Source organism: Camarhynchus parvulus, chromosome 18 (genome assembly GCF_901933205.1).
Source record: "Camarhynchus parvulus chromosome 18, STF_HiC, whole genome shotgun sequence".
In the NCBI taxonomy this organism is placed as follows: Eukaryota; Metazoa; Chordata; class Aves; order Passeriformes; family Thraupidae; genus Camarhynchus; species Camarhynchus parvulus.
In genome coordinates, this window is record NC_044588.1 from 2,289,213 (window position 1) to 2,301,597 (window position 12,385).

General features: G+C 41.4%; 1 protein-coding gene across 1 annotated transcript in view; it reads right to left on the reverse strand.

The window, feature by feature from the left end:
- SMURF2 (SMAD specific E3 ubiquitin protein ligase 2) overlaps positions 1-12,385 on the reverse strand; it is a 61,505-nt gene that overhangs the window by 4,142 nt on the left and 44,978 nt on the right. Inside the window, exons 10-18 of the mRNA XM_030962248.1 lie at positions 10,712-10,870; positions 6,740-6,950; positions 5,220-5,323; positions 4,207-4,321; positions 3,615-3,793; positions 3,040-3,177; positions 2,547-2,667; positions 1,059-1,260; positions 12-87 (exon numbers count right to left, since the gene is read on the reverse strand). Coding sequence (XP_030818108.1) covers positions 12-87; positions 1,059-1,260; positions 2,547-2,667; positions 3,040-3,177; positions 3,615-3,793; positions 4,207-4,321; positions 5,220-5,323; positions 6,740-6,950; positions 10,712-10,870 — 1,305 coding nt within the window. The remainder of the gene's footprint in view (positions 1-11; positions 88-1,058; positions 1,261-2,546; positions 2,668-3,039; positions 3,178-3,614; positions 3,794-4,206; positions 4,322-5,219; positions 5,324-6,739; positions 6,951-10,711; positions 10,871-12,385) is intronic.

Here is a 12,385-nt window from a genome sequence, read left to right on the forward strand (position 1 = left end):
GAAAGTCTTACCAGGTATGAGCTTTAGGCAAATTATTAGTGCTGGCATCAATCTGGTGTATTGTGAAGAGTCGTGGGCCTGCAGCACCTGAAAATCCAGAGCAGATCTCTGTTACTGTGTGGAATAACATGAAATGTCTTTGGTGCACTGCAATGAGAGAGCAACTAAAATACAAAGAGAAGCTCTGCACCAAGGAAGATGAAATCATAAAAAGGCAGGAAAAAACTGCAAAGTCTCAGTGGTTGTGAGACAGACCCTTCCTTGGCCACCCAGACAGCCCTGCAGTTATTTAAAGGAAAGATAAGGAAAAAAGCATTGATAAGGAAGAATAAATCAGCTTTTTCACATGGTGTGCTGCATAATGCCAACGATTTTTAATTTATCTTTTCTTGGCCCTCCTATACAACAAAACTGACACAGCTGTACCTGTCCCTGTTTTGTAACAGGTCTTGAACAGTGGCCAATTCCACTGAAATCCCACCGTGTCATAATGTCAATTCCTTACAATTTTATTAAATTAATCTGACTACTAGAAATCTCTTTAATGTCTCTGCTAAAGGAAAAAGACTGCAGCACAGTCATTGTTTAGACTTGGTCTGCACTGAAGATGCCACAAAGGACAGAAGAAGCTACAAATGTCCCAACCTGAGCAAAACTGATCTGAGCAGCCATTAGAAATACAATTCAGAGGGTCAGTGTTTCTCATGGGGACTCTGCTGTTATATAAGAGTCTGAGCTTGAGTTGTGTTACTGCATTTCAGTCTAAAAGAACCCCCAGAGCTGTGCAACTGATGAGGGCTTGTAAAAGTTAGGAATTAAAATCCTGGCTTCTGGAACCCCTCTAAGATCTGAGCTGATCAGAACCTCCTGCCAGAGAAGGAAGTGAAGAAATGAAATAAAAGAGCCATTTGCACTTTCTCTTTGCATAAGAAAGTACCGGACAAAAAAGAGCTACTGGTGATTGCAATCAGACATTAAAATGGCTCTTCAGAAGTCGCAGGGCAGCTGCAGCCCCATCTCCAGCTGCTCCCCGTGCTCCAGCACAGCCCCGGCGTTACCTTGCAGTGCCTTGAAGCCCTGCAGAGGCACCCGCGAGGAGCCGGTCACGAACTGCAGCAGCCGCGCCCTCCTCTCCTCGTCGAAGAGCTCCACAGCCTTCCAGAACCACTTCACGATGTTGCTGTCGGGGGTACAGTGTTTTAACCTGGTATTTGCCTTCCAGTCGTTAACATCGATTTTTCCCAGTCCACAAATGATGAGCTGTAAATTTAAAATAGATTTATTATATTATTTCATCACTGATCAGTATAAAAATGGGTTTGGAGCCAAATTATGAAGAAATGATAGTGAAAAATGGACAGATTTTATACCAAAGGCAAATTATAACTTCTCCCTCATCTTAAGCAATGCAGAAATATATCTTTCTTGTTTTTTTAATGTTACCTCTGTACACAAACCATTTTTCAAATGGTCTCAATTCAAATTAAAAAGAATTCACACAACCATTTCAAGCTTAGACAAGAGGGCCTTGAGCTGTCAGTTAAACAGAAGCACAGATTCTACCCCTGTATGACAGTGCAGGAATAATTCACATTTGACCTCAGTATTTCTATGCAGTTTGTCTGGTCCAGCTCTGAAGGCCCAAAAGGAATCTTGTTCCTGTGATACCACACAAAGGACAGAGCTGGCACTGACACTGAGCTTTCTGTGCTCCTGAAGGGAGACCCACAGTGGATCAGGTTCCGTTCAGGGAGGCTGTGATCATAATTCTGAAGACATTTTTATGACTAAGAACACTGGACCTTCCCCCTTCTTATTCTACAGCTGCAAAATGGTTCAGGGTTAGCAGCATGGCTGGCTCACTGCTGGGAGTGAGAATATTTGGGATAAAGGAGGAGCAATCACCACGTTCCAGCCCAGGGATCACAAGCACATGTGAATAATTTACCTGTGGCCATTTTACATGGCAAACCCCTCAACTCAACAGACTGCAATTCCATTTCAGTTTAAAGCAAGCTTGGGATCTGTGGATTTGCCTTCAGAGGATATTGTTTGGATGCTGACCCTGACACTCTGTAGCACAGTTGTTTGTGACAGCACCCTTCCTTCTGCTGGATTTACGGGGCCAATGGAGTCTGGCAAAACTGAGCTCTGCAAATCCCAGGTGCCTGACACCACACAGGGCAGTGCACTAAGGGCTGACAGCCTGTTCTCCTGGCAGCATTGAATTTCACATGAGGAAATGCCCTGGGAGAACTCTGCACCAGGACTCTGCCAGAGCAGTGACACAGCCCGAGGTCACTGCAGGTCCTCAGAAGGCTCAGAGGGGTTTGAGCTACAGGGGAGGGGCTGCAGCCACTTGTGCAGTTGCTGTGAGCTGTCACCTCCAGGACACTGCCACAGCTCTCATGGGAGGCACCCCCTGAGCTGCTCAGCCCTTGCCCTGCCCCTCATCCCAGGTGAGAGCACACCAGGACAGCCCCGTGTTCCTGCAGCTCTGAGAGCCTCATTACACCTGACACACAACACAACACTGCTGCACTGACCTCCAGCTCCTTCTCATCGAATGTCTTCAGCAGATGTTGTGGGATTACTTCATTAAATCCCTTCTGGAGCGCCAGAAACTGAGCTTCAATTCCTCGTAAAAACCGCCAGTTCACATAAAGTCTGTGAGCAAGTGCAAATTGGGTTTGTGGAGGATGTATTCAAATACAATAAAGCTGCAATTCAATTTATCCAGCCCCAAACCACGGCCCCACTAACAGGATTACAGCAGAGCACCGCACAACCCCCCAGCACAACCCCCCAGCACAACACTGACAATCACTTCAACAGTGTAATTGTTGAAGTAAATCCAGCACTCCTGTATCACTTCTCACACAGTAATTTTAAGCAAGAACTCTTCTACTACCAAGATAAACAAATTAAGAGTTGCACTTTTGTCAGGCAGAGGAGACTGTATCAGTAATGGACTTCATTAACAGCTCCTCCCCACTGTAGGAAATCGACAAAGAGCCCTGGGAAAAGCTCCTGATGTACCTGACATATTCCTTTTTGTTCTCCTCTGTCACGGGGATGCTTTTGCCGTTGGGTTTCAGCTCGTGCTGGATGATCTCCCCGTAGGCGTTGTGCTCCACACAGAACGTGTGGTCCAGGACCCCGGTGATGTCGTTCTCACTGGTGCAAAGAAAGCAGCAAATGACTGAGGGAAAACATATTCTGCAAATATATTACAGCCATGTTCTATCTGACAAAAGCACAATTTCATTTTTCAATGGCATTTCAAAGTCCTCCCTGGACGTAGAAGGTGAACATACAGTTTTACTATGTTACATTTTAAAATCTTAATCTTTAAGTTTCCATGTTATATTTTAATAACCTGTTACTGTTAATAATAGGTAAAATTAATAAATTAATATTAACTCCACACACCCCCCCCTAAAATTTGAGTAGCTTGAGCATTTTTGGCCTTAAAGAAGCTGAATTGTGTGAGAGATATTTCTTAAATCTGCCTGAGAAGGAGATCAAAATACACCTCATTTCCAGGATTCAGGACCATTATCATGTAACAGAGACAGCCTCTAGCACCCCGAGGTACCCTACAGAGTACATACAGTATCCAAACTAAGCTGTTATGGAGATCAGGGTCCACCAATTCCATGTCATCCAAAGTAATTGGCTTCCCAAGCAGCTGCTTGTAGAAAGGCAACGTGAAGCCGCCGTCAATGTAGTGCCCATGGAACACAGCCATCCCCATGATCCTGCCCACAAAGTGGAAATAGGACAAGTGTTCCTGGAACAGAGCAGAGACAAGGCCATTGCACTGAGAGAGACCCCCACTGCTGAGCATGAGACAAAATTTCAACACCCAGAAAAGAAGAAAACCCCAAGCCCACACCCTGTGTAGAGGTTTTGTTTTGTTTCATGGCACACTGAGCATTTCACTTCCAGTCCAGGAGTCTTACAAGTAACAATCAAACCGAATTTCTCTCAAAGGAACCATAAATTGACATCTGACAGAAAATTAAGAACAGATTTGAGAAGTCTGATCAGTGCAAAAAAAGAAACTATCATATAATTGTACAAATTCAGTGTCCAGCAGTACCAATTGTAAGAATTTGGCTGCTAAGTGTTGAGCCCTGTCCAGGTGTGGGTTTGATTTCTGGTCAGAAAATGCTGATTTACAGCACGTGGCACCAGCCCTACCGGGTTGACGGCGGAGTCGGGGTTGATCTGCAGCGTGTAAATATCATCTCGGGAATACTGGAAGAGCCCATAGTATGGATTCAACATTTCATGGGACAGCAGGTACAGCCACTCCCTAGAAAATAAAATAATTTATTGGTACTCTACAGACAAATGCATTCCTACACAGAGAATCATTTCAAAACAGTCTGATTTTTTAAAATCTTACTGTTAAACATAAATATGAAGGAAGTCATGTCTGAACATGCTGAGATATGGCTGAAATCAGAATTATTTTTACTAGCTCAGTAACCACACAACACCTGACAGCTTTCCAAGATGTTCCTTCAGGTTATTCACTTCCAAGAGAGTTTCTTGGAGTTTCTGATTCTCCTACATCCATTACACACTAAGACAAGACATTAGGTATTCACTTGAATATAAAGATGTTAGAATCAAAGCTTTTGATATAAACCATTTAAGGTAATGGATATATTTAGTTCAACTTTTAATTATGTGTTCACAAATCAGTAAATAATGGTCTGACAATTGGGCATGTCATTTTTTTATAAGGGAAAAATAACCTCAGACTGTTGACAGACTGAAGTTGGCCACCAACTGCTGGTGGCAACATTTTGCTTCAAACAGCAGTGACAGTTTGCAATAAAGCATATTTTTGGTTAAAATTGTGCCATAAAGCCAAGTATTTAGTGGTATATATTCTCAGATACCAAAATTTCACTAACCAAAGAAAAATATGTTAATTTCTATAGATACCAAAACCTCTCACATATGATAGAAATTTGACATGATGTGTAATTTGCATTTTACTTTCAATAAATTCGTTCTTTTTTTGATGCATTTTTTCTTTTACAATGCTACCTAGAGCTATATGTTCTTCTGACATTTGATCTGTTACAGAAATAAAGATAAATGAGAATATTATAAAAGAAGCTGGGCTGGTTGAGGCTTCAAAGCACAGGGGAGGCTGGCAGGGTTGGGTGCAGGGGAAGGACAGAGCAGCCACTGTTTACCTGGCCACACCTCCATAATCAAGGCCCTCCTCCCCACGGAATTTTATCATCAATCGTTTCCACAGGTCTTTTGGCCTCATCTTCATGACTTGCCTGTAGGATTCCTGTAAACACACAACACTTCCTTTTATTAACTGCTGTTTGCAGAGTAAAAGCTGCTGCTGTGTATTGGAAGTGAAGGGAGTTCCAGACTTGAGTCCAAAGGGAACACTCTTAAAGGGGACATTATTTTCCTGATCTTCATCAGTTTCTCAAATCACAGATTGTTTCTTAATTTTCTCCAAATGTGATAACACTTGTCAAATAAAATTATGAGAAGATGAGAAGAACCCTCCCATTAAATTTCCAGGGGTGAGCAGTGATTCACAATGATTCAGAACATACTCCCTCATTTTCACATAACTTATAAAATAATTGTGTCAGTAAACTCCTTTTGTTTTCCATAAGGGCTCCTGGTTTTTGCAGCCTGAAAAGCCAAGAGTGGAGCTTGTACTCTGGGTAAAACACATGTGCCAGCCCCCAAGAAGCACCTTAAGCATGGAATCAGCAATGCCATCCCAGTAAATCCATAGGATTATTCCTCTGTCAGTAAGTGTTCCAAGGAAACACAGAAGGCAAATTGAAAGGCAGAACAAATGCAAAGGAATTAGAGAAAAAAGAAAAGTCTGGTTCTTATTTATGCCAAGTATCAGCCCCAAGCTCTGCCCCTACAGGAGAGAGGAGGCAGGTGGGTGTGTGGGGTCCCAGCACACTGAACTGAACACGAACATCATAATTCTGTAGCCTTCCCTGCCTTCTTCCTTCAGTTGCTTACAAAGGGAAGACCAACACAAATCTTTCTTGGCTGGGAAAAACCGTGACAACACAGTGGGGAGATCAAGTTTGTGGGTGGGGTAAAAATGCAACAGGGATGGGTGGGATGGGTGAAAATCCTCAAAAGGACAAACTGTTCTCCAGAAAAGGCCAATGAATTATAAGCGTGTTTAGTCAACAGAATGATTCTGCTGAATCACATCCCAAAAGAGAATGCAGAGACCCCAGTGTGGGCATCTCTGGCCATTCAGAAGCCCAGACAGCTGTAAAACTGGTCTGATTCTGGAGAGAGAATTCAGAACAATGATAAGAAACCCAAACTCTGAAGAGGAATCCTATTCAGTAGTAGTTTTACATAAAAGATCACTAATAATAGCGTTGAATTTTTAACATCCCCTCTAAAATACTCATCAGCTTCTCAAATACACGGAAGGAGGGAGACAGGATCATAAGACACATGAAGTGCTCGGACTCCTTCCCCAATCCCTGCATGGGCTGCACATCTCCAGCCACAGAGAAAGTTTTCCTTGATTTAGGTAGATACATCTATGTCAATTACATGACAGTGCTGGCATCCCCCTGGAATACATACCACGGTAAAATCCCAGTTTTAACTGCAGCCCCCGAGGTTCCATGTAAGTGAACAACTCCTTTACACAGCTATAAACAACCCCCCTGTTAAGAAACGGGTCAAAATCTCGAGTTACCTCAAAAATCTCCTCCCTGGAGACCTCAATCCGACAGTGGCCAGCCTGGGGCTGCTGCTGGGACAGCTCCTGCCGCAGGATCTTCAGTTTCTGCACCAGGTCCCGCTTGTAGCGCGGCACCGTCAGGCACTCGGCCTCGTCCGGGAGCTGGCACAGGGACACCACCTGCTGCTGCTGCTGCTGCTGCTGGTCCTTCAGCTGGTTCTGCCGGCTGCAAGCACACACAGCTGCCTCAGACACCCTGCATCCAGCCCCTGCTCTCTCCTGAAACCTTCAGGCATTGTACCTAAACTGCTTTCAATTTATTGTGATTATTACTGTGATTACACTGAAAACGTCTGGGGCCAGTAAAGAATAAATTCAGAGCGATTTCATCCTGACTAAAGACATATGGCTCTGTCTTTCTTGGCAACTATCAGGTGTTTTTAGGGCTTGTTATTTCTATTAGTGCTACTCTACAAAGTATGCAAAAGGTTACAGCACATACAATAAGGTATTATCCATACAATTTTACTACTAAGCTGCTGACACTGAATTTCTCAGAGACCGTTTCCATATTTCCTTTGCGTGTTTTCCCTTCCTCCATTTTAAAATTCAGGGATCTGCCAAACACTCTGCCTCTAATCTCCAGTCAATACCATAGTCTGTTTTAAATGGCTTGTCTGGAAAAGAGTAAGCTTACAAAAAGATGTTTGTACTGGCAGCTTGGCAAGGACCTTGTCCCTTGTACCTGGCCTAGTCTGGACCACAGGAATGTGGGAGTTCACATGGAACTAATTGGCACAGATAAACAAGTATTTTTACTAGCAATTCCAAGAGATTTGGTAAATCTGACTTCTTACTAGGAAAAGTAAATGGATCATGTTGCAGAGATGTTCTCTCTGTGTCCTTTCTTATACACAGTGAGTGGATATTTTTATAGCTTTTTAGTATGGCATTCCCAAGCAACACAGGATAAAAACTATATTTTTAAAGCCTAAGAATATCATCTCTCTGTGGAGCACATGAGAAAACCCTACATTTACTGCATAAGAAACATTACAATTTAGAATGTTTTCCAGTGGAAGGCTAGTTCTTTTTTTTTTTAATATCAAAGATCAAAAAAAATAGATGGAACCAAAGACTGTTTTAATGTATTTTATAACTTCATTTCATAAATAAAATTTATAATTTCAAATTATAATAAATTTATTATAATTTAATAATTTTAATGTATTTTATAATTTCAATGAAATTTACATTTCAATGTCTGTTTTGAGACAAGGCCTAGTAGAAAACTCTCCCGGCCAACCAAAATTCACCTCCAGACTTTTCCACAGGGACATCCAGAAAAATATAAATCATTGTAATAATTTAGATACACACTGGCTCTGGTCCTGTGGCTCTATGTCATTTGTGCCATGTGCATAGTAACTTTCACTTGTGATTAGTTTTAAATATGAATCTCATTTAAACTGTATTTACTTGATACAATATTAAAGCTAAATCTTTATTCTATCATCTGGAATTTCTAATGCCATAAGGAGGACTAAGTGAAAACATTCCTTGTATAGGACTATCAGAGAAGGCCATATTTATCTACTGAAGTGAGCACCCCTCCATGCCACGTTTAAGGGTAAAAAGTCACAGTTCCCCAAAGCACAAAGCTAGACAGGGTCATTCTTAAAGGAAAGGTAATCTCTGAAATGAGCATGATTTTAGCATCAAATGGAATCGTTACTTTTCTCCACACAGTGCTTCCCAAAATAAGGAAGTGCTAGGATGAGAAAAATAAAATGCCATCTTCCAGATTTGACTAAAAATGATCAGTGCACTATTAGCTAAACAACCTGCAGTACTCAAGGTCACTAAATCTCATTTCTCAGTTTGTTTTCACAGCTGAGTGACCATGCTTGATTCCACACAGTGCTTTAAGGATACAACTAAATACTTTTCAGGTGCCATAACTTATCAAAATTATCACAAACTCTTGGTCAATGTCTTAGAACAGAATTGGGTAACAGGTCTGATTATTTTCATAACTTACAATGTCATAACTGGAGGAGCAAATGGTTTTACTCAGCTCAATAGAAAAAGTATCACTGAGAGTGAACTTTTTCTCATGCCTCTGAACCTAAAACTCTATCACACCCATCCCACACGAAGTCTAAACTTATTTCTTAGATAATTTACAAAATGACAGGCCTAAGGCAAACTACTTTTTTTGTTTGTTTTTTAAAGAACAAACAAGGAGGTGGGCTCAAGGCAGGGGAAACTTTCACACATCCTGTTTGGTGTAATAAAAGAATAAACACCAAAAATGATTTATCAGGCAGCAGACTCTGCTGATGACACTGTTGGGTGAGTTTCTGAAATCCTTTCCCAATGAAAGACAGATGGACAAATGAAGAACTTCAGCACACTGCAGGAGAACTCTAAGTTTAAATAAATGCTAAATGGTTCCGTGATTCTGGATATTAAAAGTCAAATTGGATTTTGCAGCTAACAAAGGTAGCTCTGTTATCTGTCCTCCACAATCCATGTAGAACTGGCTACTGTGCCCTTTCTGCCATTTCAAAATAAACCCATCTGAGGAGGCCAGTTTGTCAAATACAGCCCAGTTCACTGAGCTTTCTACAGTTTCAGAATTGCACTGCTGTAGCCAAGAGGGTCTGAAGTTTTTCTTGAAGTAAAATAAATTGATTTTAGGAAATTTTCTGTGTTTCAAACATGAACCTGCTCCTTCACTGCTGATTTTTTTCAAGATAATTTTATTTTCAAAACCACCAGTTTCAATTCAGCTAAAATAAGTAGTGATTTGCTTTAAACTAAAACAAAACGAAAAAAAAAGGCACCCAAAGTGTCTGGATGATGGCAGCTTACTGAACTCCTGTAACATACACATATAAAACCAGTGATTTCTCTACCATATTTTCTGTATTTAGGCTCCTCTCCCTCTTGGGGTGTGAGGTTCAAGTGTATATTGAGTAAAGGCTAGACAGCTCTTGTGTAATGGATAAAAGACATGCTGTCTCCTGGATATGGCTTTCCATTCCTCAGCTTTGTCTTTTCGTGCTTGTTCCCATTATTCTTTCCTTCAGCTTTTCTTCCCAATGATTCACTTCCTTTCAGGACTATTCCTCCTACAGACTCCTCACCCAGGGCTGCCTGGCTTTCCATCCAACCAACTCTTCATTGTTTCTTCCACTTAACACCTACTCAATACTTTACAGGTGTTTCCCAAGAGTATTAAAAGTTATTAGCAGGAGAAACAATAGAATCAAACTCCCAAGTACCTAGTACAAGCTGTCTGAGAGAAAAAAACGAGAGAAAAAAAGAAATATTTGTTTGGTTTTTGGTTTCCATTTTTAGTAGAAAATCCCCACTGTGTAATGAGTGCCTAGGGGATAAAACACGAGCCAGAATTCTTTTAAGTTTTCTCTTCTCTTCTTAAAACTGTGGGATGAAATTATGATATCAAAACACGAAGGCAGAAAAAACGCAGTTCCTCTTTTATCCTTTTTGTAAAACAACCGAGTTAAATTATTGGGGCCTTATTTTGAGAACATATCAAGTAATCCTACTCTAAAACTGAAGGCAGGAGCTGAGTTATTTCTCCTTTACTCCAGGAGAATAGCTGGGCACTTGTGCACCCCTTTCTAACTCACCAGCATTTGACACCACTGGCTCACACACAACTTATTTTAAAACAGGTTCTTCATAACTGAAAACTGAATGAAGTATAAACAAAACAAAGTGCCTCTCTTGCTGTAAGAAAAAAAAATCTATGGGCCAATCTTTCCCATCAGACAGCATTTGCTTCCCTCCCTGTGTGCATCACAACAGCCACATTCCTGCCTAAATGCTCCTCCAGGCTTTTTTCAAGCTCATTTTTGCCGTGAAACAGTAAATTGGTGATGTGTCAAAGAATTACTCCTTAAAGGCTGGGGAATGGCAGAGCGCATCCCGACCCAAAGCAGGCTCCAGACTCACTTTAGGACCAAGTGCAGGTTTGCAGAGAGCCGCGGGTCCGTGAACTGCGTCGTTCTGTTGTTATGGTCAACAAAATAAACCCTGCCCGTTGCTGTATTTCGGATCTCCCATCCAGGAGGCAGTGGACCAAGCTCTTCACAATTGATGTTGCTAAGATCCCTGTGAAAACAAATATAAAATGAAAAATACCTCAGCAATTGGCCTCCGAGCCAAACAAGTGTAAATGTAACAGAACAATTCCATGAAGTCTGAGAAAATGTATTGTTTCAGAAACCCGATCTGTTCAGCTGGAATCTCTGCTCCCAAGGTACAAGCCCACCACAGCAAAAACACACACCCCAGAACACATGCCGTGGGGAAAAAAGTTCTTATCAAATAGCCCTCATTTCACAAACTAACTTCAGCTGTTACATTAATAAAGGCTTCAAACAAAAATAAAGACCATTGCCATATTTGTCAAAATGGAATTGCAGTTCTGCACCAATTCTGACAGAAAACATTTTTTAAAATAACATTAGTCACCTAAGGAGCTGTGAATCACACTTTAGAAACTCATACAAAACAAAACTGTATTTCTGAAGAGTTAGACTTTCCATGAAGAATTACACATGGGATGTGTATGGCACTGGCTGTTTTGCCCCAGAACCCCAGGAGCCTGTGGGAAGCAAAGAGCTCTCTAACAAACTATTTCAAATCAAGTGGATGAACAATGACTCAGCTCTGCCCTGAGCAATGCAGAGGTGGCTCAATAGGTCTCAAGAAAAATTCTGCTGAAATTAGGAAGATGTAAATTCATTCCAGAGCCTCACTGAAAACAAATGCTGGTCTCTAAAAATATTCACTGATTATTCATGGATGCAATTCACACCTCAGACTCCTCACACTGTCCAGTGCAGCTCTTCCCAAAGGTGTTCAGCTCTCCCAAAATCATGGGAGCTGAGGGAGGAAAGAGCCAAGGGACAGAACGCCTTAAATGGAAACATGGAAACAAATTCTGGGACTGAACCGCTGCTGCTATTCCCCATGAACACACTGCTGCTGGACTGCAGGGATTACTTTTGCTGGCTACCTGACTGTGGCTATTAGCCTCAAAAACACAGTATTCCTTAGAAATGACATAAATTCTATCCTCATGCAAACAATTCTTGTTCTCAGAGACACTCCTGCTGTTTGTGCTGCCACACCTCAGGGCAGTGCTGACTTAGATTGCACGCAGAACTATCTCACCCCAAACTTAAGGATTAGATCTTCATATTATTTTTGTTAGAGCCTGGTTTTGCATAATACACAAGTCACTGCCTTCCTACACAACTGCAGCCTCAGCTCTGCAGGCAGTGCATCAAAGCAAGGCACAATCTTCCAACAGAAAAACAGTAACAAAATTCAATTTCAAGCCTCCCAATTTCAAACCACACAAATCTCACACCACCATTCCTGGACTTTAGGAGGCAAGTGTTTACAAGAGGATTTATCATCATTTACAACAGGATTTCTTGGTTATTTAAAGGACAATCAGAAGCTACTAATAATTTCCACTATCATCCTTTCCTTTCAAACACATCAGCAATAATCACATGTACTTTCATGAACAGTATGTACGTTATATTGTGTAAATAAGGACATGGAATTTAAAATACTTAGGATTTGCTTTTTTCCAAGTGTTGAGATAGTTGC